The following is a 20,284-nucleotide window of genomic DNA, read 5'->3' as shown; positions in this document are numbered from 1 at the left end:
GATCCCGGCAGCCATTGCTTTGCGCATAAAACCACGTGGCAATGGCTGGGCAATTCCCTGGAGTGGTGAATGCCCATGTGCAGGCATGATTGCAGCTACCCCTCCTTACTAAATGCAGGATTATGATATTTTTCATTACTGAATACACAGACGTTGGAAAGGGGTTGTGGGTCAGGAGAAAGACTTTTGTTTATGCCCATGGAAAACAGAGCAGGGCAGTGCTCCCCACTCTGCACCCCCTTTTCCCAGTGTCGGAGTGGCATGCAGAGCAAGCAGACAGCCAGGCCTAGATCTCTACAAAGGAAAACACAGGTCAAGGCACAGGGTGACAGACGTCCTCTAAAGGGAGAACATGTCTTTTTTTTTTTTTTAACATGGCTTCCTCCGTTCTCTAGGCATTCAAAAAATTTGCTAAAAAGACTCACAAAACCACAAATAGAGTTACCTTTTTTGACATAAGTATATGTACATATATACTGAGACTGAGAGTCTTTGACCATTCTCAACTCTTCCAAATAAAATTACGTTACAATATTAATAATTACAACATCAAGTAACGGGCGTGGCAACACTGTTCCATATTCGAGTTCCACCTGACAGCGCAATGGAAAGCAGTTAACGGTCAATAATCTAAAAAAGTTTTTGTAATATTTCAAATTCAAAAGTGACAGAAAAGTCTAAAACCGAATGGAGAAAATGCAAGTTTTCTGTTCGTCATGAGACTAAATATCCCAGTTTTGAGGCAGGACAAAAAAGAAAGGGTTAACCATGGTGTTGGAAAATATATTTGGTGATTTTTGTCCCTTTTGACTGCATGTGTCTAAATTTTTCGATGAACCCATCTGGTCAGCCTAGGAATGCATGGGGAGAGGGGGCTCTTCCGACTGTTGGGGGCTGCTCTAGATTGAACAGGAGGCCAATACATGTGCACAATGGGGTTGCACAAGTAGATGGGGCAGAGAGTTTGTAGTTCCATGTGCAGAGGGCTGCAAATGGAACAACAACACAAGATTGGAAAGAGGGAAAGGGTTCAAAAACATGTGAAAAGTGTCGCCCATGGAATCTGACAGCTTTATCGGCATAATAATTTCAGCTCAGTGATATAAAACGATTAATGCCAAAGGATCAGCACAATCACCATAGATGAAGTCAGCCGTAGCACATTCTGTATTCCTTTCACTTCAGATTTTCTCTTGTAAATGAACACAAGTTAAATTCATAAATTAACAATAGGGTGAGCAAACTTCTAATGTAAAGAAAAAAAGTGTTAGAAAATGTATATAATGTGTAGGTGTGAGTTATGAATAATGAGCGGGGGGAGGAGCCGGCGTGTAGCGCTTGTGCGAATATCATTACTGCACTTTACTGAAGCGGAATTTCCATTTTTCCTTTCAGAATAAGCCGCCTGTTTAACGGTACAGAGCCCATCGTGTTGGACAGTTTAAAGCAGCACTACTTCATCGACCGGGACGGGGAAATCTTCCGCTACATCTTGAGCTTTCTACGGACCTCTAAGCTGCTCCTTCCTGAGGATTTCAAGGTAATCACACCAGTTCAGAAGGCAGCTTACCAACATCTGACTATTCTGTGGAGCAGCAGCAACTAAAGTGGAATCTAGTTTTTAGGGCCTTTTCTGTCACCACGATCTGCTGGCAGTCTGGTTATCAGGATTATTATTATTTAATTTATAAAGCGCCAACTTATTATGCAGCGCTGGACAGTAAATAAGGTTACAAACAAAACCGAGCTCACAAATACATGATGACACATCCCTGGAGAACGTTTAGGTGCAAAGATAGGTTCAGGAAGTCCATGAAGTGGTGATCAAGTAGTCCAGGTCATTCAATGGGATAGGTCCATGGGTGAGTAGGAAACTCAAGGGGGGTGAGCCTTGCCCAAAGGTTTACAATCTAGAGGAATCTGCTTCTGTTTTATCCTGACACTAGAAGCTGCTATTTGGAATAACACATCCTGTCTCCTGTACACCAGCAGTGGCCGCTAGTGATAGACTGGTGTAGAAGAGACAGCTACCACCTTGGTAATCAAGGATTGTTTTAGACAACTACCTTTTCACTTGATTCTCCCAGGCTGGCAAGTGTAGCAACAGGTCCACTTACCACTCTACTGCCCCATGGGTGATTTAGGAAGGAATTAAAGATGGGTACCCATAACAACCAACAAGGATTCCTAGAGGACCCCATGCATGGAAAAACACACAGGATTTATCGAGAGCGGTCCAAATAGCTGTTGCCTTCAGAAATCAGTGTATTTCAGGTGTAATAAGAATTGTTACGGAATGGTCAGGGCATTTGTGCTGGGCTTTGGTTGCTCTGCCTTGATAAACCATCTTCAGTGTAGCATGGAACCTCTTTGGCTGCCTCTGACAACAGCTTTCCATAGTTGCTCCATTTGGAATATTCACTCCCCATTGGCTTTCTATGATAATAATAATAGTAGTACAAAAGCAGAGTGCAGTTAATCTGAAGACATAACTAGAAAAGTTGTTTAGGTGATCCCTTTAATGACTAACTGTACATGGTTTCTTTGCAAGCTTTCAAAACTAAGTTTTATCTTCAGGCATGATAGAGAACTGAGTCAAAACCAGCACGGTATGGTTCTGTCCATCCAGTTCTGTATCATGCCTGAAGAAGAAACTTACAGTTTTGAAAGCTTGCAAAGAAATCTTGTAGAGTTAGTCATTAAAGGTATTACTGAAACAACTTGTTTCTCTATGACTAACACCAGGACAACATACAACAAAAGTGCACTTACTGATTAAAAATTCTGATCTGTGTTTGCTTTACTTTTGCGTTACATTGGACTTGCTGCTATGGCCTTTGCAGCTGTCGGGGGCTCAGCTTATGCTGTGAAGCCATGAAAAGATATGTACAAATACTAGATCACTTTGGATGACGTGTACAAGTGTTAGTACCCTCCTCTCAGTGATGCTCTGCTGACCTGGAAGATCATTGGCTGACTGTGACATACTATTCTCGTCCTCCCCTATTTATTGGGTAGAACAGGCTGCTTGACAGGAAGCAGAGATGAACAGTGTATAGGTTTAGGGACCTGAAAACGATCACCAATGATTGCTTCGAGTACAGTTGACCACCACGTGTCAACTTAAGTTTTGACTAGGTGAGCGTTGCTGTAGTCCTGTTACTGTTCTCATTGAGCAAATGTACCAGATGGAATCTAGAATGTAACGATCAAGACTGGAGCAAAGTTATTATTATAATTATTGATTTATAAAGCACCAACATATTCCATGGCATACAGAATAAGAACCAAACATGGAGGACATAATAATACAGACAATGGAGTACACCAAATATAGACACTGGTATAATACAGAACTGGTAATTACAGTGACAAAGAAAACATGATAAATAACATGTATAACAAGTTGTAATACACAAAATTAATAATGATATTTCAAGACACAAAAGAGTGACAGAACCCTGCCCTTGAGAGCTTACAATCTAAAGGAATAGAGTGGAGGTGGTGTGTGTGTGTGGGGGGGGGGGGGGGGGGAGACAAGAGGTTGGGTATTATACAATATGTATACCTTGAGGCTGTGTATTTTTAGGCTATCTAGTAGGAGTGCAACTGGGCCAGAGATTGAAGGGGGAATGGACTAAGGTAGAGTATATGCTTGTCAGAAAAAGTACATTTTGAGGGAGCGTTTAAAGATTTCAAAGGTTAAAGAGTGATGGATGTGTTGTGAAAGGGGATTCCAGAGGAGGGTTGAACCCTGTGAGAAATCTTGTATACGTGAATGCAAGGAGGTGATTCTAGAAGACAAAAGAAGGTCGTGTGTAGATACAAGACTTGTGGAAGATACAGGTTTTCAGGACTGAGCTGTGCCAAGACATGACCGTTCATAAGGAGAATGTCTTCAAATAATAGTCATCAATAGCTATGAAGCTGCTGTGTTCACTACATACAAAGCCATGTGTTCTGCTGCATGTTTACAGTCTAGCCTATTCCTGTATTGTAGAACTGCACATTATTGGCTTGGTTCACAAAAGCATGATAACCGCAATCCGGCAGTTATCACACGATCTGCCACGTGTGAAGGCTTGCGCGCGTAAAGGATTACGCCGCGCGATAAATGACCGTTTGTGAAACACGCACGTGATTGCGTGCAAACATTCGTTTATCACGCTGCGTAATCCTTTAAACCTTCGCACGCAGCAGATTGCCATGATCTCAGTTATCACGCTTTCGTGAATTAAGCCCTATGTCCGGATAATGCCTATAGAACATACTGTGTAGGTACATATGGGTGGAGATATAGGCACTCAGACTAGGCATGCCAAGATTTGTTTACCTCTGAGACCACAAGGCTTAAATATGTGGTAATGGCTCAACACCGTCATTAAATCCAAATCGTGCCTTTTAATTAAATTGATTTATCTCTATAAAAAACGTCTTGCGAGTCTTCTATTTAGGGCAAACGTTCATCTTCCAGCTCTTCTCGTCATGGAAGTACTTGAGAAAGTGAGATATCTGAAAATGGTGCCAAGGTGGCCTAAATAGAAGACTCGCAACATGTTTTTATGGGGATGAATTCATTTCAGGAACTTTTTGGATAGTGTAATTGTGCCGGTGAATTCCAGCACACATGCACCTCATCATAGTGCACATCTGGTGGTTGCTGAGTGAAGGGGAAGATAGAGCTGGTTCAGCATACTCTGTTATTTTGCAAAGGGTGAAAGGAGGTTAGGTACAGGACCAGTTTTAGTCAGTCCCAATAGGGCCCCAGGCAGTATTAACTTGGGGGCCCCTTGACACCCCAAAGTAAGCCCCTAACCCAAAAGTGGCATTAGGATCCACTTTGCAAATTAGGATCCAATTTGCGTCCAGCTCCCCTTCCCACCCAGGTCTCCCCCAACTTTATTTTTGTTCCCGGGGCCCCCGCAGAGCTTTCGGCATCCTAGCAATTCACTTGTCCTGGCGGGAGCATTCCTCCGTTAGTCCGTGTATGCCTGTCATCATTCTTGCCCATGACCTGGCATGTTGTTACGTAATACACGTGCCACCTGGTCACTGAGAAGATGCGGCCAGTGGGGATACGCCAGATATACACAGAGCTATGGACTAATAGAGGAGCGAGCCTGGTGGGACAGGTGAGTCGTAATCCTGCCGAAAACTTTGCAGGGGCCCTGGGAACCAAAATAAATTTGAAAGGAGACTTGGGGGGGGGGGGGGGGGGCAGCTGCGCTCAGAGGCCCTGCTGGGGCAATTGCCCCATTTGTACCCTTTGGAAGTGCAAGCCCTGGTTAGCTAGCTAGTCAGAAAATCAGGAATCTCCAAGATGGCTATACCCGAGGAAACACTGTATAAGGCTGTATAGCAGACAGCCACATACAGGGCACTGTGCAGAGGTGAAGATGTGGTCAGTTCCTCCATCATTCGCTTACTCATCCTACTCACTGTATTGGTTCACCTTTCCTCCCCATAGGAACAAAACACACATTTCTACAGTTTTGTACCCCAAAACTGTCACCTTTGGCATCAAATCCCAATCCCCTCAAGACACCTGTAATTGTTACCCATCTTTATGGCAGACAATGTCATTGATTTGTCTAGCTGATTATTTTGCAAGAATCTGATTGGTTGGTTACCTACAATCATGTGAGGTTTCCCTTCTGCTTCCTGTGTAAACTACTCAACAAGCAGACATAATTTCCTCTCAGCCAATCAGCAATTAAATCTACCCCGAGCCAATCAGAGATTAAAAATGATTGGTCTGGTCTGTGGCATCTGCCGCCATGAATTGCTATAGTCGGTTTAAATACTGACCTCTGGTCTGTGGCAGAACTTAGTGAGTTAGAAGGAAGAAGAGGACTATTTATAAGGAATGAGTCGTAAGAAGCTGAGCTTTACGGAGAAGATAAATATAGTGTTTGTGTTTTTCTAATTAACAGACACTTTGGAGAGTGTAAAACGCAGCCTCATTTCTCCCCCATTCCACAGCCGCGTCTGATGTTAAGGCAATCATTACGAATGGCTCCTGAATATTTATCAGTTTTCACCTTTGTTTAATCAAATGGAATAAAACGCCTGCGGGAGAAATCGCGTTCGGGTTGTGCCGAGGCACTTGTGAAAGTTGTTAAAAGTTTTGGAATATTTAGTGTTGAACAATTTGAGGCCTGCGTTAATTTCTCCCCGCCTGACACGCAAACAGCGGGGGGCTCAGGAGGCGGTGGGGGCGCCTGTCTGTATGTCTTGCAGCACTTCACAAGTGGGTGTGAAATTGTTGTATGAAAGTGAAGTGTCACACGCTCCTACTCCAGGCCTTATAGGAGTGGAGTCTCTGTATTTCTGGGAATTGTATTTGCATTGTTTCCTAATTGTTGTTTAGCGCTGTTGCTCGCCAGTGGCTGATGCCCGTCTCTAGGCCAACATCGAAGTCGCTTGACGCAGCAGTTTGATGGCTTCATGCCATAGTGACACGTTTTATGTCAAACAGTTCTGATTTGCAGATCCTTATGTGGGAAAGCATTATTGCGAAGCAGGGCTGTGGAGTCAGTACAAAAATCATCTGACTCCAACTCCTCAGTTTATGAAATCACCGACTCTGACTCCAGGTACCCAAAATTGCTCCGACTCCTCGACACCGACTCCCTAGTCTAATTTTTACAAAGGCTATGGATTTGGTTCAAAAATCTTCCGACTCAGACTCCTCAGTTTATTGAAACCACCAACTCCGACTCCAGGTACCCAAAATTGCTCCGACTCCTCGACTCCGACTCCTTCGTCTAATTTTTATAAAAGTTATGTATTTGGTTCAAAAATCTTCAAACTCCTCACTTTATTGAAACCACCAACTCCAGGTACCCAAAATTGCTCCAATTCCTCAACTCCGACTCCACAGCCTTGTTCAGAAGTGACTACAGCCACAAGTGGCATCTTAAAGGAGGGCTCCAGTGTGTGTTAATCCTTAGACTCCTGCGGACGTCTATAGGTGTTATGTGTTTTGGCAGCCTAAGTCTTGAACATCCATAGGCGTTTTAGTACAGAACTAATTCTGCCTGCCAAAGAGGTCTATAGGCATTTTTGCTTCCCATATGCCTGTGCTGCGCACGTCTATAGGCCTTTTTGTGTTTCTCTATTCCTATGCCGCGGACATCTAAAAGGCATTTATTACAACGTTCTAGCTCAGTGTCAACTTTCTACTTTAAGAATGCAAATAATTGTAAGATGATGCAGAATTATGCAAATGTTGCTGCAAATCTATGCAGCTTGTAAATGGACCAATCAAATGCTTCTACTGCAAGACCTGATCCCTCCAAAGGTCATTATTGCTGAAGACAAGAAGGGATCTGACAGGCTGGGGAAGTTTGGCGGGGGAGGCCCTTACATAAAGCCAGGTATAGGGGGTCTGGAGGACAGGAAAAAAACAAACCTACATTGCAAATGACCTTTAAGACAAACTGAGGCTGACATAATGTATGTAATTAAAACCCTGTAATAATTTCATCACTATTGTGCCATGAAACTCATTATGCAGATGTTAATGGTTTAGGTTACATAGTTAAAGGTGTGACTGCCTAGGTAAGCCTATTTTTAGGGATGGCTGTTTCTGTCTGACATGGACAGCTTTGCCTCTTGTGAATCATTTGTCCTGCCTGTCTAAAACATGCACCCCACTGTCCTCAACTGTCCCTTCTCCTGAACCAAGAGGAACATGGCAGCAGCAATTGTTTAGAAATTACACTGGCTGGCTGTTTCAAAATCACCGACCCGAAAGAAGCATGTAGATCTGGAGCTCTGACTCCAACAGCAGCATAGCATTTCTAGGTGTGGTTTAGAATCTACTGAAGCCAACATGTAAGCAAGTCAGCCTGGGCACAAGTGCTTTATTAAAGACAACAAAAATTCAAATTTGTTTAACCTCCCTGGCAGTAACCCAAAGTCAGGCTTGGGGGGGGGAAGAGGCCAGGAGCGGTAATCCCGAGCTTGACTCGGGGTAGCCGCCGGGAGGTATAGGCAGAGACTGCAGTGCAATGGGCATTTCAACTCACCTCCCGTGGGTTCCAGACATTGGCAGCCATTCTTCTTCCAGTCCTCAGAGGCCCTGGATCCCTTGGGTGAGATTGCGGTTTGTCGTTAGGACGACAGACTGTGATCTCACTATGGGGTTCCACGCCACCTGGAGGACGGAGGCAGAATTGCAGTGCTGGATCCCGGGGAGGAGAGTAAGTGCTGGGCTGGCCGCAGATCTCTCAGCAGTACGATTGTTTTCCTGGTTTTAGGGTCTAAAAGTGTGTGAAAAAATGGCACCGCTTTTAGGCCCTAAAATCCAGAAATAATCAGACCGCCAGGGAGGTTAAAGCACACCTGACCCGAGGCAAAGCTACCTAAGCCAAGCACAGAGATATGTTCATGTTGGGCCCACGTACCTCTGTGTGTTGTCCGTTCCTCCACTCCTTTCCTCCGGTCCCCATAATCACTCCTTGAAAAATCTCACTTATGGCTCAGATCAGGCTGCAAAAAACGTCCGTGCGTCATCATAAACACTAAAGAAAAAAATATATAAATACAATAATTAAAAATGTGTTGTGCAGTTGCTCTTTGTGCTAAATTATGAATAACATGTATACATTCTTCATTGATCTATAATGGAGCATGTCCACCCAGGAAATTGATTTTTATCATTCCTATACATTAACAGGGCACATGACAACATCAGCAAATCACGTTATAGCTGGTAAAACAACACCTTTTTCTGTTCCTGCTTTGCGGTCTGCTTTAGGGCTTCCGCGGTACAAAACCTTCACGCACATGATGACGGTGGTGAATCACATTATCATTAGTTTGTTAATCAGCACTTTTTTTCACACAAGAGAATTGGGGTGGGGTGGGGTTGGGTGAATGGAATAGATGTGGATAAATGGCAAATATGGAGAGGAAAAACTTCTGCTATGTACCATTAGGTATTCCCCCCTAACAGTTAGAACGGCGTATGGAATAGCCGACTGGTTCAGAATTGGCAAAGGAGTGTGACATTGTTTAGCTTATATACTACAAACGCAATGTGTAAAGCTGGTTTGGATGAGTCACATGCTGGAATTCAAATAGCAGGCAGGAATATTACACTCTATGCCAATCATACCACTTTGATGGCTGAAAATTACAAAGCCTAGTTATGAATGTCAAACAAGAAAGTGCCAAAGCTGGTCTACTGCGCTCTGCTCCAACAAACCATCTGCAAATAGATGAAGAAAAAGTTGAAAGTGTAAAAGATTTCGTTTTCCTGGCATAGAAGATCTTTCCAGATGATGACTGCAAGATACTAAAGAATCAGAATGAGAAATATTTATTTCGCCAAGTACAATGGTGGTTGTACCCGGAATTATTTTTGGATTTTATTTTAAACGATAGAGATGTAGACATCAAACCAACAAACGCTGATTCCGCTGATATCTTTCATGACTAACTGTGCATGGTTTATTGCAAGCTTTCAAAACGTTAAGTTTCTTCTTTAGGCATTATAGAGAACTGGATCAGAACCGTACAATAAGAAGTTTTGAATTACATACAGACTTTTATATGATTCTGTAGGATGAATCTGACACGATGTCACACAGTTGTGCCCCCTTTGAAATGTACGTCTGTATGTGACTCAAAACTTCTTATTGTACCGTTCTGATCCAGTTCTGTATAATGCCTGAAAACTTAATGTTTCAAAAGCTTGCCATGAACTGTGTACAGTTAGTCATTAACCACTTAAGGACCAGCCTATTTTCCTGAGATCGGTGCTGCGTGGGCTCTCCAGCCCACAGCACCGATCAGGATTGAGCCAGGGTGATCAGACTTCCCCCCCTTTTTTCCCCACTAGGGGGATGTCCTGCTGGGGGGGTCTGATCGCCGCCGGCTTGCTGCGCTTTGCGGGGCTCTTCAAAGCCCCCCTTCGCAGTGATTTCCGCCCTCTCTGCCCTTCCCTCCCTCTCGCTGTACTTGTGCGCCGGATAGGATAGGCTTTAGGCCGGGGATAGCCGTTCTCCTTTACGGCGCTGCTGCGCAGCAGCATCGTATGATGTAAACAGCGGGGTTTTCCTTCCTGCGTGTTTACATTACGCGTGCGAGCCGCGTTCGGCGGCTCGCACACTGTTCACGGAGACACCCTCCGTGAACTGGCATGGAAAGGCCGCTCGGTTTCCATGCTATACCGCTAACGACCCGCCGACGCCTATCGGCGTTAGGCGGTCGTTATTAAAGGTATCACCGGAATCAATGTTTGTTGTCTGCATTTCTGCTCCTCAACCAACACCGGCCCACACTTCACTTGCTTCACCACTAAATGATAGGGATGTCACTTTATCAACAAAGTTCAGGATTGTAAAAGCTATGGGGCCTGATTCACAAAGCGGTGATAACTCAGTTATAACGCCTAAAAGACTTAAGCCGTGATAACCTTTGCACTAGCAAAGTTATCACCGCTTTCTACTGTAACTCGCGCGCAAACGCGCAAGCGCGCGGAAAGTCCCATAGGACTTAATGGGCGCTAAGCGCGGTGCTTTGCGCGGAGCTTTGCGCGAGTTGCTTCAGATCACGCCTAAACTAAGTTTAGGCGTGATAAAGGACTTTTCACAGGCGTGCAAAGTGTTTTCACCGCTTTGTGAATCAGGCCCATGGTCTTCCCAGCAGTAACATATGGCTGTGAAAATTGAAAAATGTAAAATACATGTAAACACATACAAATAAGAAGTATTTTTCCTTGCAGAGTAAAATGAGCCATAAATTACTTTTCTCCTATTTTGCTGTCACTTACAGAAAGCAGTAGAAATTTGACCGACAGGTTTTGGACTAGTCCATCTCTATATGGGGGATTCTCTGCATGGCCTTTATTATTTCTAAAGAGACAATCCCTGAACAGGATTTATAGAAAGATGCAAACCGCCCCCCTACCTGTTTGCTCACTCTTTTGGCAGAGGCACAGACTAACCAGCAAGCTCATGGTGACCCAGAACTCATTGGAGTGTGTAAGGGACTACAATGGTCCTAAAAGCCCCCTTACTAAGATGTTAAGAAAAACAAAAGTTTGCTTTCCTAAAACAGAAAGAATTTGCGATAATTCAGGTTGGAGTGAGCTTGAGATGTCTCCCAGAGCAATATATGCAAATTAACCATTGTACCCTTAGAAGCTAAACACACCTCCAAAACCGCTGGAATGCAATGATGTGTCAGCTTGTGTCAGATGTGTCAGCTTGTTAAATTGTACAGAGCCATAATAATCCAACATGCATACAGACCGTTTCGGATTGTTTGATCCTCATCAGTGCATGGCATGGATTAATTTGGCTCTATGGAGTAGGGCTTGTGAATCCGAGAGGCACAGACTAACCAGCAAGCTCATGGTGACCCAGAACTCATTGGTGTGTGTAATGGACTACAATGGTCCTAAAAGCCCCCTTACTAAGATGGATTAATTTGCATATATTTGCATATATTCAGCAGTGTTGCTCTGGGAGACATCTCAAGCTCACGCCAACCTGAATTATCGCAAATTCTTTCTGTTTTAGGAAAGCAAACTTTTGTTTTTCTTTTGGCAGATGGGCAGAGAAACTGCCATTCACTAAGTGCTTCTGAAAATAAAGAAAACCCTGAAAATCCCCCATAAGGAGCTGGGCTAGTCCAAAACTTGTCGGTTCTGTCTACTACCTACTGTAAATGACATCAGCATAGGAGAAAAGTAATTTATGGCTCATTTTACTCTGGAAAAAAAGTACTTCTTACTTGTATGCGTTTACTTTATTTTTACGATTTTGGCGATAGTGGTCCTTTAAATAAATACAGCCAGAGTGTTCACTAGAAGGACTGATTCTAGAATAAAACTCAAATACTTTGGTCACATAATGAAAAGACTGGATTCTTTGATGAAATCCTTGGTGCTTTGAAAAATTGAGGGCAAAAGAAGGCGTCAGATGGATAGGCAGTATATATGAAGCGATGACAATGGCTATGCAACAGCTGAAAGAAGCCTTGATTGACAGACACAACTAGTGCAGAAGTGCATATGGTCACCAAGACTCAGAGTCGACTAAACGAATGAGGAGGAGGATGATCCCCTTAGATCCCTGATCCAAACCGGCCTAAACCTAACTTCGCTTCCTGGCTGATTCCCAGCCCTAACCACCCATCTCTCCATTGCTAACACAATGGTTAACCTTTTTTTTTATTTTATTTTGGTCATTGTTAGCGGAAGACTATGACCAAAAATTGTACAATTTAAAATAGTAAATACATACATATAAGATATAGGTGTCCAAAAGTAAAATGCACTGTAAATTACGTTATTCCTATGTTGCTTTCACTTACAGCAGATAGTAAATATTTGACAGATTTTGGACTGGTCCATTTCCTCTTAGGAGATTCTCAGAGTTTTCTAAAGTTCTTACTGTACAGTAGATTATAAGTCCAATGGACCAAATAGTGTGCAAATGGGTAGGGAGGCCAAGTGGCATCTTTGTATAGATCCATTGAGTTGCTTTTGTAAAGAATAAAGAAAATACTGAGAATCCCCCATGAGAAGATGGAGTAGTCCAAAGCCTGCCAGGTTTGTACCAGTTAGCGAAAGTGACAGCAACATAGGAAAAAAATCATTTATAGCTCATTTTACTTTGAGACACATGTACATCTTAAATGTATAAATGTAATATTGTACTATTTTTGCTTGTAGTGGCTCTTTACCGATGAGCAAAGTAAAAAGGAATAACTATTGTGTTAGCAGTGGAGCGAGGGGTAATTAGGGCTGGGAACTGGTTCAGGTGAAGTAAGGTTTAGGCCGGTTTGGATTGGGGGTTTTAGGGCATAGCTAATGGTAAATAGCAGAAGGTTTGCCCCCTCATATTTTGCTTTTATCAGCGTTTATTTCATTCTCACATGCCATTTAAGCTGTATATATATATTTTTTTATAGTTGTCTTTTAACCCTTTGTTGTCCCGTCTCTTCGACAGTGAGAGCTGAAACCCAGTAGAGCGATTTTTTTGAGCGTTTATGGAGCAATTCAAAATGCTAGCGATTTCCCTAAACACTCAGCTAATGTTAATGGAAGGGCCAAATTCCACTGTAGCGATTGCGATTCGGAAAATCGCTATCGCAGGACATGCAGCATTTTGGTGGCGTTAGCGTTTGCGTTTCTGCAATGTAAAGTATATAAACGCTGGCGTAATCGCTCATGAATCGCTACACATAGAGATTTGAGTGCAATTTTAAATTAATGCATACTGTAAATAAAATTATGATACATTGAAAGGACCAATCAGAATTAAAATCGCAAATCGCTACACAATCGTTGGCAAAAAGCTTACACTTTTTTAAATTGCTGCCAAAATCGACAGAAAACACTCAAGAAATCGCTTACAAAACGCTAATTAAAAACGCTAGCGATTGCGATAGCAATTTGTAGTGGGTTCCAGGCCTAAAATGAATTCCAAAATGTTACATAAGTACAGAACTAGAAAAGACACATATCGGCCTCGATTCTGGTAGCTGTGTGCAGTAATTTTTTTTATTTTATTCTTTTTTTGGTCGGGAAAATATTGCAGTAGGTATTTTGTACTTTTTTTTTTCTTTATTGGCAATTTTGAAAGACCAGTTTTCTTTAATTTTCCAAAAATGTGGTAAAAAAGTGCAGTATTCCAGCAGTAAGCATACGCTAAATAATAATATTCTGAAATTGTCTTTCATAAGTTAAAGTGTTGAGGATTCTATTGATCTTATCAATTGAGATAGGATGCCTGGGAAAGCCTCCTCAGTAACAGTTAAGGCATCTAATTACATTTATGTTTGCTAAAGAATGTTTCTCCTCTGTATGTCAGTGTATATAAGCTGTGTTTTTCAGTTCTGGTCAGGAACCAGTCCGACGAAGGCTTTTTATAAGTCGAAAGCTCACTGTTTATCCATCTCTAAGTTAGCCAATAAATGGTATCATCCTGATTCAAAACTTATAAGTTAAAGGAGTACTGTAAGCCCGCCCAAGCAAAAAACCTTACCTGGGGCTTCTACCGGTCCCCCGCAGACGTCCTGTGCCTGCATCAGGACAGAACTATCTTCCGGTCCCCTGCCGCAGCTCACTTGCGATCTTTGCAACTTTAACCACTTTACCCCCGCGCGTACGTATTTCTCCGCCCCTTTTTCCATCCTTTAAAAACCAGGGACGGAGAAACACGTACTTTCCGCGTTCCCGACGCTGTCCGCGCTCCCGCTCGTAAACACGCCGCCCGCCGCTAGTAAAACCGCCGCCGCCCGCTCGCCCGGAGATCAATGAACGGGAAAATCCATTCCCGTTCGTTGATCTAAGCCCCACAATGACCCGCTGCTCTCCTATGGGCAGCGCGATCATTGTGAGAAGAAACTCACGTGTCCAGCCTCCTTATTCTTCCTCCAAGCTTCCGGAAGGAGGCTTGGAGGTCGCAATAAAGCAAAAAGTTACTGTGGCCATCTTGTGGCCAAATAGTAAACTACACCCTACACATTTTTCACATACAAATAAATGACTTTTACACAAAAAATTAACTCATTACCTCCCACACTCCCCATTTTTTTTTTTTTTGTAATTAAAAAAAAAATTCAAAAATTTACAATTAAAAAAAATACATAATTAGTTACCTTAGGGACTGAACTTTTTAAATATTTAAGTCAAGAGGGTATAACACTGTTACTTTATAAACTATGGGCTTGTAATTAGGGATGGACGCAAAACTGAAAAAAATGCACCTTTATTTCCAAATGCAATATTGGCGCCAAACATTGTGATAGGGACATAATTTAAACGGTTTTATAACCGGGACAAAAGGGCACATAAATTTCATGGGTTTTAATTACAGTAGCATGCATTATTTAAAAACTATAATGGCCGAAAACTGAAAAATAATTTTTTTTTTCCCCACATTTTTCCTATTTTCCCATTAAAACACATTTAGAAAAAAATAATTCTTGGCATAATGTCCCACCTAAAGAAAGCCTAATTGGTGGCGGAAAAAACAAGATATAGTTCATTTCATTGCGATAAGTAATGATAAAGTTATAGACGAATGAATGGAAGGAGCGCTGAAAGGTGAAAATTGCTCTGGTGGTCAGGGGGTAAAACCCCTCAGTGGTGAAGTGGTTAATGTTGCAAGCCACTGTGCCTGCACGACCCCAGCCACGTGCGTCCTCGCTCCCGCAGGCGCAGTATGCTTTTCGTCGACGCGGATGAGCGAGTCGGGGGACCGGAGAACATTCTGTCCTGACGCAGGCACTGGACGTCTGCAGGGGACTGGTAGAGGCCCCAGGTAAGTTAAACTTTTTTTTTTTTGGGGGGGGGGGGGGGTTGCTTACAGTACTCGTTTAAGATCGTCTTTAGATGGTGGGTTTTTTTTAGGTGTATTTGATTGTGTAGGAACTCCCCTCAAACAGCACAATAGGAACTGAATAGGAGCCCCACTAAAAACTGCAAAAGGCACACAAATTCACTTTAACGCCAGGCACAGGCAGGTCATAAACTGACGGGCGAAATATTAGCTAAAATTCCCCCTATTTTTCATGAGAATTCCAATTTTTGGTAAAATAACGCAAAATACTGCACATTTTATGGTCTGATTTACACTATTCGGTAATTTATGACTAAAACCCATTAGAATTGCAAACTGCATTTGCTGAAAATGTATGTGGTAAAACGGACGCTAAATCTACCAGAATTTAGGCCATTATGATGAGATAAACATGTATCCCAATTCTACTTATAATAAGAATGTTCCTTTTTTTCCTCACTGTAAATCTTCAAACCTCAAACACATCTAACTTAAGTCGGATGAGGTGGCGACAATCAGGTGTGTGTACAGCAGCCGGCGACCCCTGACTACTTCCTGCTTTCACAGAAGCAGGCTTAGGGTTAACAACCTGTATTTACAAAGTAGCTGCTCTGCTGAGGCAGCCAGCTGACACAGTCCTGACTCAGACAGGAAGTGACTACAGTGTGACCCTCACTGATAAGAAATTCCAACTATAAAACACTTTCCTAGCAGAAAATGGCTTCTGAGAGCAAGAAAGAGATAAAAAGGGGAATTTCGTATCAGTGAGGGTCGCACTGTAGTCGCTTCCTGTCTGAGTCAGCCACTTACATACCTGATATTTAACGCTTTCAGGCAGAGAAAGAAAAAAAGGAACACAGCATAGTTATTTGTGTGCTAGGCACTGTACATACCCATATCTATCTCATGTCACTTCGGGTATCCTTTAATGAATAAAATTGCTTTTTTCTCAATTATTTAGTCAGTGTTTGTAAAAACTTTTTCTCTATCTTTCCTCTCACTGATTTTCATTCTTAGAATGTTTGTTTACTGTGTATTCCGAAAGTCAGTGGATTGGGGTGACCACTAATATCCACCCATGTTTCTTCACACTGTCCAAAAAGTCCAGAAGGCTTTCAGGTGTGGGTAGATGTCTTTCCTGGAGACAGTACAGTCTCGGTTCTAACTCACCCCCACCATGACTGCGGAAATGGAAAAATCACTTTCCATATTCCAAACCCATTTTCTGGGTTTGAAATTTTTTGGAAACTTTTTTTTAATGTATGTTTTTTTTTTTTTTTTTTTTGAATTCCAGCGGAGTAAACGCTGAAGATATTTAAGAAATAGAGATACTGTACAGCTCATACCACATTTTTAACTTGCATTTTTTTTCCTTTTAATGAACTGCACTTGGAAATTTACATAATCAAATTACATCTATTACCATCATCACCTTTAATTAATTAATGTCTCTTTGTAATCAGAGCGCTTTTCAGTCATGAAGATGTGGCAATTTGACAAATTATTTTTTTTTATAGTCTAATTAAATACATTTTTCCTTTATCTTCTATGTTCTATAATATGTTAACTTGGTCATAAGGAATTTATTTTGGTTTTCGATAGATGCAATTGCCATGAGAAAAATAGTGGTCTATTCTAGGTCCACGCTGCTATTGAATTATTATTCATTTATATAGCACTAACATCTTCTGCAGCACTTTAGCCAAAACAAGACAGAACATTTTTATCTCAGTTTTCTCCTGGCAGACTCAAAGCGCCAGAGTTATAGCAACGTAGGGAGCGCTCCATGGGCGACCAGGACTAGGGGGCCTTGCCGAAAGACTTCTTACTGTTTTACATAGTGGCTTGAGCCAGGATTCAAACCCCGGTCAAAAGCTCAAATCCCAAATCAAAGGCAACAGTCTTACCAGTGTGCTATCCAGTAAAACAAACGAGCAACAAAATTGATACGAGGGATGGAAGGTCTCGCTTACCAAGAAAGGTTAGATAAACTGGGTTTATTTAGTTTAGAGAAAAGATGCCTTAGAGGGGATCTAATTAACATGTATAAATACATCAGAAGGCAATATAAAAGCTCGGCGGATGAGCTTTTTGTCCCTAGGCCTTCTCAAAGGACTAGAGGACATGATCTGCGCATGGAGGAAAAACGTTTCAGCCATTTATTTAGGAATGGGTTCTTTACAGTAAGAGTGATTAAGATGTGGAATGCATTGCCACAGGAAGTTATTATGGCAAACTCTATACCTGCATTTAAAGGGGGCTTAGATGCTTTCCTTGCATTGAAAGACATCCCTGGCTACAATTACTAGGTAATGCCGAGTGATGTTGATCCAGGGATTTTATCTGATTGCCATCTGGAGTCGGGAAGGAATTTTTTTCCCTTTTGGGGCTAATTGAACCATGCCTTGTAAGGGTTTTTTCGCCTTCCTCTGGATCAACAGGGATATGTGAGGGAGCAGGCTGGTGTTGTACTTTGTTTTTCTGGTTGAACTTGATGGACGCATGTTTTTCTTCAACCCAAATTACTATGTAACTATGTAAAATGTTACGTAATGTACAGAACCAAAATTAGAAAAAAATTGTCTCTGTCTACAGTTCTTTGTTGAACGCTGCTCTTCAGAAATCCTAGCCAATCTTCTGATGGGCCTAGCTCATGCCCTGATTCCAGTTGATAGGACACTGTAATATAGCTCATATCTGATATATGAGGTTGTCTTTATATTAATGATTGTTTTTTGTATTTGTAGGAGTTTAACTTATTGTATGAAGAAGCAAAGTACTACCAGATGCTCCCTATGGTGAAGGAACTGGAGCGGTGGAAACAGGACAAGGAACACAGGAAGCACTTCCAGCCTTGTGACTGTCTTGTGGTTCGCGTGACTCCAGACCTTGGAGAGAGGATTGCACTGAGTGGCGAGAAAGCCTTAATAGAAGAGGTTTTCCCCGAGACAGGTGATGTCATGTGCAACTCTGTAAACGCTGGATGGAACCAAGACCCAACCCACGTCATCAGGTTTCCCCTCAATGGCTACTGCCGATTAAACTCAGTCCAGGTAATCTTGCACCTGTTCTAGATAGACCTCATCTAAGTTTACGGTTTGCATTAAATGATCCACATTACAGCATAAGCAGTGGTAAAGCCATACTCTGACGATCCATTCAGATGGAAGGTTGAAATGCGTGATTGCCTCATGGTTAGATGCTATCTACCGCCATTTTGCAGCTGATAAATGCAAAAGAATGGAGGGGCTTGTAACTGCCCTGTATATCCGTGGTTGACTCAGGCTGGTTTCAGACGACTGACTGGCGTTAGCGGTACGTCACCGCCAGAAACAGGCCTTTGGGGATTACTGCGTTAATATGCGGTAATCCCCTTCTGGCTCAGATCCAAACAGGAAGTGATGCTAGCTTGCGGTCACTTCCTGTTTTGGAAATACAGAAGTGCACAGAAGCATATTGTAAAAAATACGCTTCTGTTCTTGCGCACTGCCATTATTTTCAAAATCCCTGAGGCGCCAGACTTTCACAACTTCCAGTCCGCCGCAGGTCATCGCAGAGGGTGAGCGGTAACGTTGGTATGCGGTAGATCAGCGACTGTTGTGTGAAAGCACCTATAGGCATTCATTAGCATAGCGGTAAGGACACTGCCTGTAGCATGTGAAGGGCAGTTACCAGGGGCTTAGCAATAGGGAGTGCAGAGGTTGCGATTGCATCGGGGCCCTTGGGCCAGAGGGGTCCCGAGGGGTCCTCCCTCAACTGCAGTGTCAGCTCTCTATTGGTCCTGTGCTCATAATAATCACTTCAATAGAGACTTTGAATAGTGGTAATCATTAAACTGTTCCCCACCCCCTTCTGGCACCTCTGACACTGTAGTTGCCATTGGCAGGTTTTGGTGCGCCGTATCAATTGTTATGTATAAAGTGCTTCGGGGACCCCACTGTAAAAGTCGCATCGGGGCCCACAGCTCCTTAGCTACACCACCGACAGTTACAACCTGCTTAGATGTGCATGGGAATAGCTCGACGGAAGGGCTGTACCCCCGTCGTTAGTCCCAATACTTGTGAGCATCCAGCGATTCCACCGGAAGAGCTGATATTTGGTGAAGCGGCGCTCTACGTTGTCAGCCAGCCTTCAATCCCCCGGGACTGATTGCACAAACAAAGCAGTGATTAGATTGTGCTCCTCTCTGGCAGTGAGCTCTTTGGATGACAGGCTGAATTGATACACAGCAGAGCAGGCTACACGCAGTTCATTACTGGGTCAGGCTGTCTCATGGTCTATGTACTCTCTTCCAGTTACAAAATACGTGTTAAAAAACAAACTGATCATTTTGATTTTTTTTTTAAATACAGCATGAAAAAAACTGTACTTTAACTTTGTATTCACAGAGAAACAGGTGGCAAGTTTAGGGTCATCTTGACATCTTTTTTTAAAATGATTTTTGATCTCCTAGAAGAATTCAAATAAGGACACCATGAATATGTCAAGAAAAACGTAACCATCATTTAAACAATTTAAACAATACCAGTTGCCTGTCAGTCCTCCTGATCCTGCGTCTCTGCTTTTGCTGGATAGGCTTGTTCCAATGTTTTGACTCATACACTACTTATGCCAGAAGATACACAGGATAGCCAGGCAACAGGTATTGTTTACAAGGAAATAAATATGGCAGCCTCCATATCCCTTCCACCTTGGGATCCCTTTAATGGAATTCTTAAAGTGACCCCAAAGTGTAACATAAATCAAGCATAATAGACTACAAAGGGGTCAGGTACAGTCAAAGTAATGCAGTTTTGCCGTTCTTGAGCTTCTTTGTTGGTGAAACCTTCCAGCATTTTAAAAGACCAATAGGGAGGCTTAAAAGGTCAGAGTGGAGGCATCTCCTTAAAGGGACCCTGACCTCAAAAAATAAACGAAATTGGTACTTACCTGGGGCTTTCTGCAGCCCACTGTAGGTCAGGAGGTACCCCGGCGTGGTC

At 42.6% G+C, this 20,284-nt stretch overlaps 1 protein-coding gene and 1 long non-coding RNA gene across 8 annotated transcripts in view; one reads left to right on the top strand and one right to left on the bottom strand.

The window, feature by feature from the left end:
* The window catches only part of LOC137538597 (uncharacterized), an 887,672-nt gene that overhangs the window by 289,994 nt on the left and 577,394 nt on the right, over positions 1-20,284 (bottom strand). For all 7 annotated transcript variants that reach the window (XR_011024839.1, XR_011024841.1, XR_011024844.1 and 4 more), the window contains one exon: positions 8,412-8,528. This is a non-coding gene — a long non-coding RNA (uncharacterized lncRNA). The remainder of the gene's footprint in view (positions 1-8,411; positions 8,529-20,284) is intronic.
* KCTD15 (potassium channel tetramerization domain containing 15) overlaps positions 1-20,284 on the top strand; it is a 98,473-nt gene that overhangs the window by 58,954 nt on the left and 19,235 nt on the right. The window contains exons 3-4 of the mRNA XM_068260873.1: positions 1,396-1,540; positions 18,053-18,358. Of these exons, the coding sequence (XP_068116974.1) occupies positions 1,396-1,540; positions 18,053-18,358 (451 nt within the window). The remainder of the gene's footprint in view (positions 1-1,395; positions 1,541-18,052; positions 18,359-20,284) is intronic.

The sequence above is a fragment of the Hyperolius riggenbachi genome, chromosome 11 (genome assembly GCF_040937935.1).
Source record: "Hyperolius riggenbachi isolate aHypRig1 chromosome 11, aHypRig1.pri, whole genome shotgun sequence".
NCBI lineage: Eukaryota > Metazoa > Chordata > Amphibia > Anura > Hyperoliidae > Hyperolius > Hyperolius riggenbachi.
Note: the sequence above shows the minus strand (reverse complement) of the source record. Positions and strands in the feature narration are given on the sequence as shown.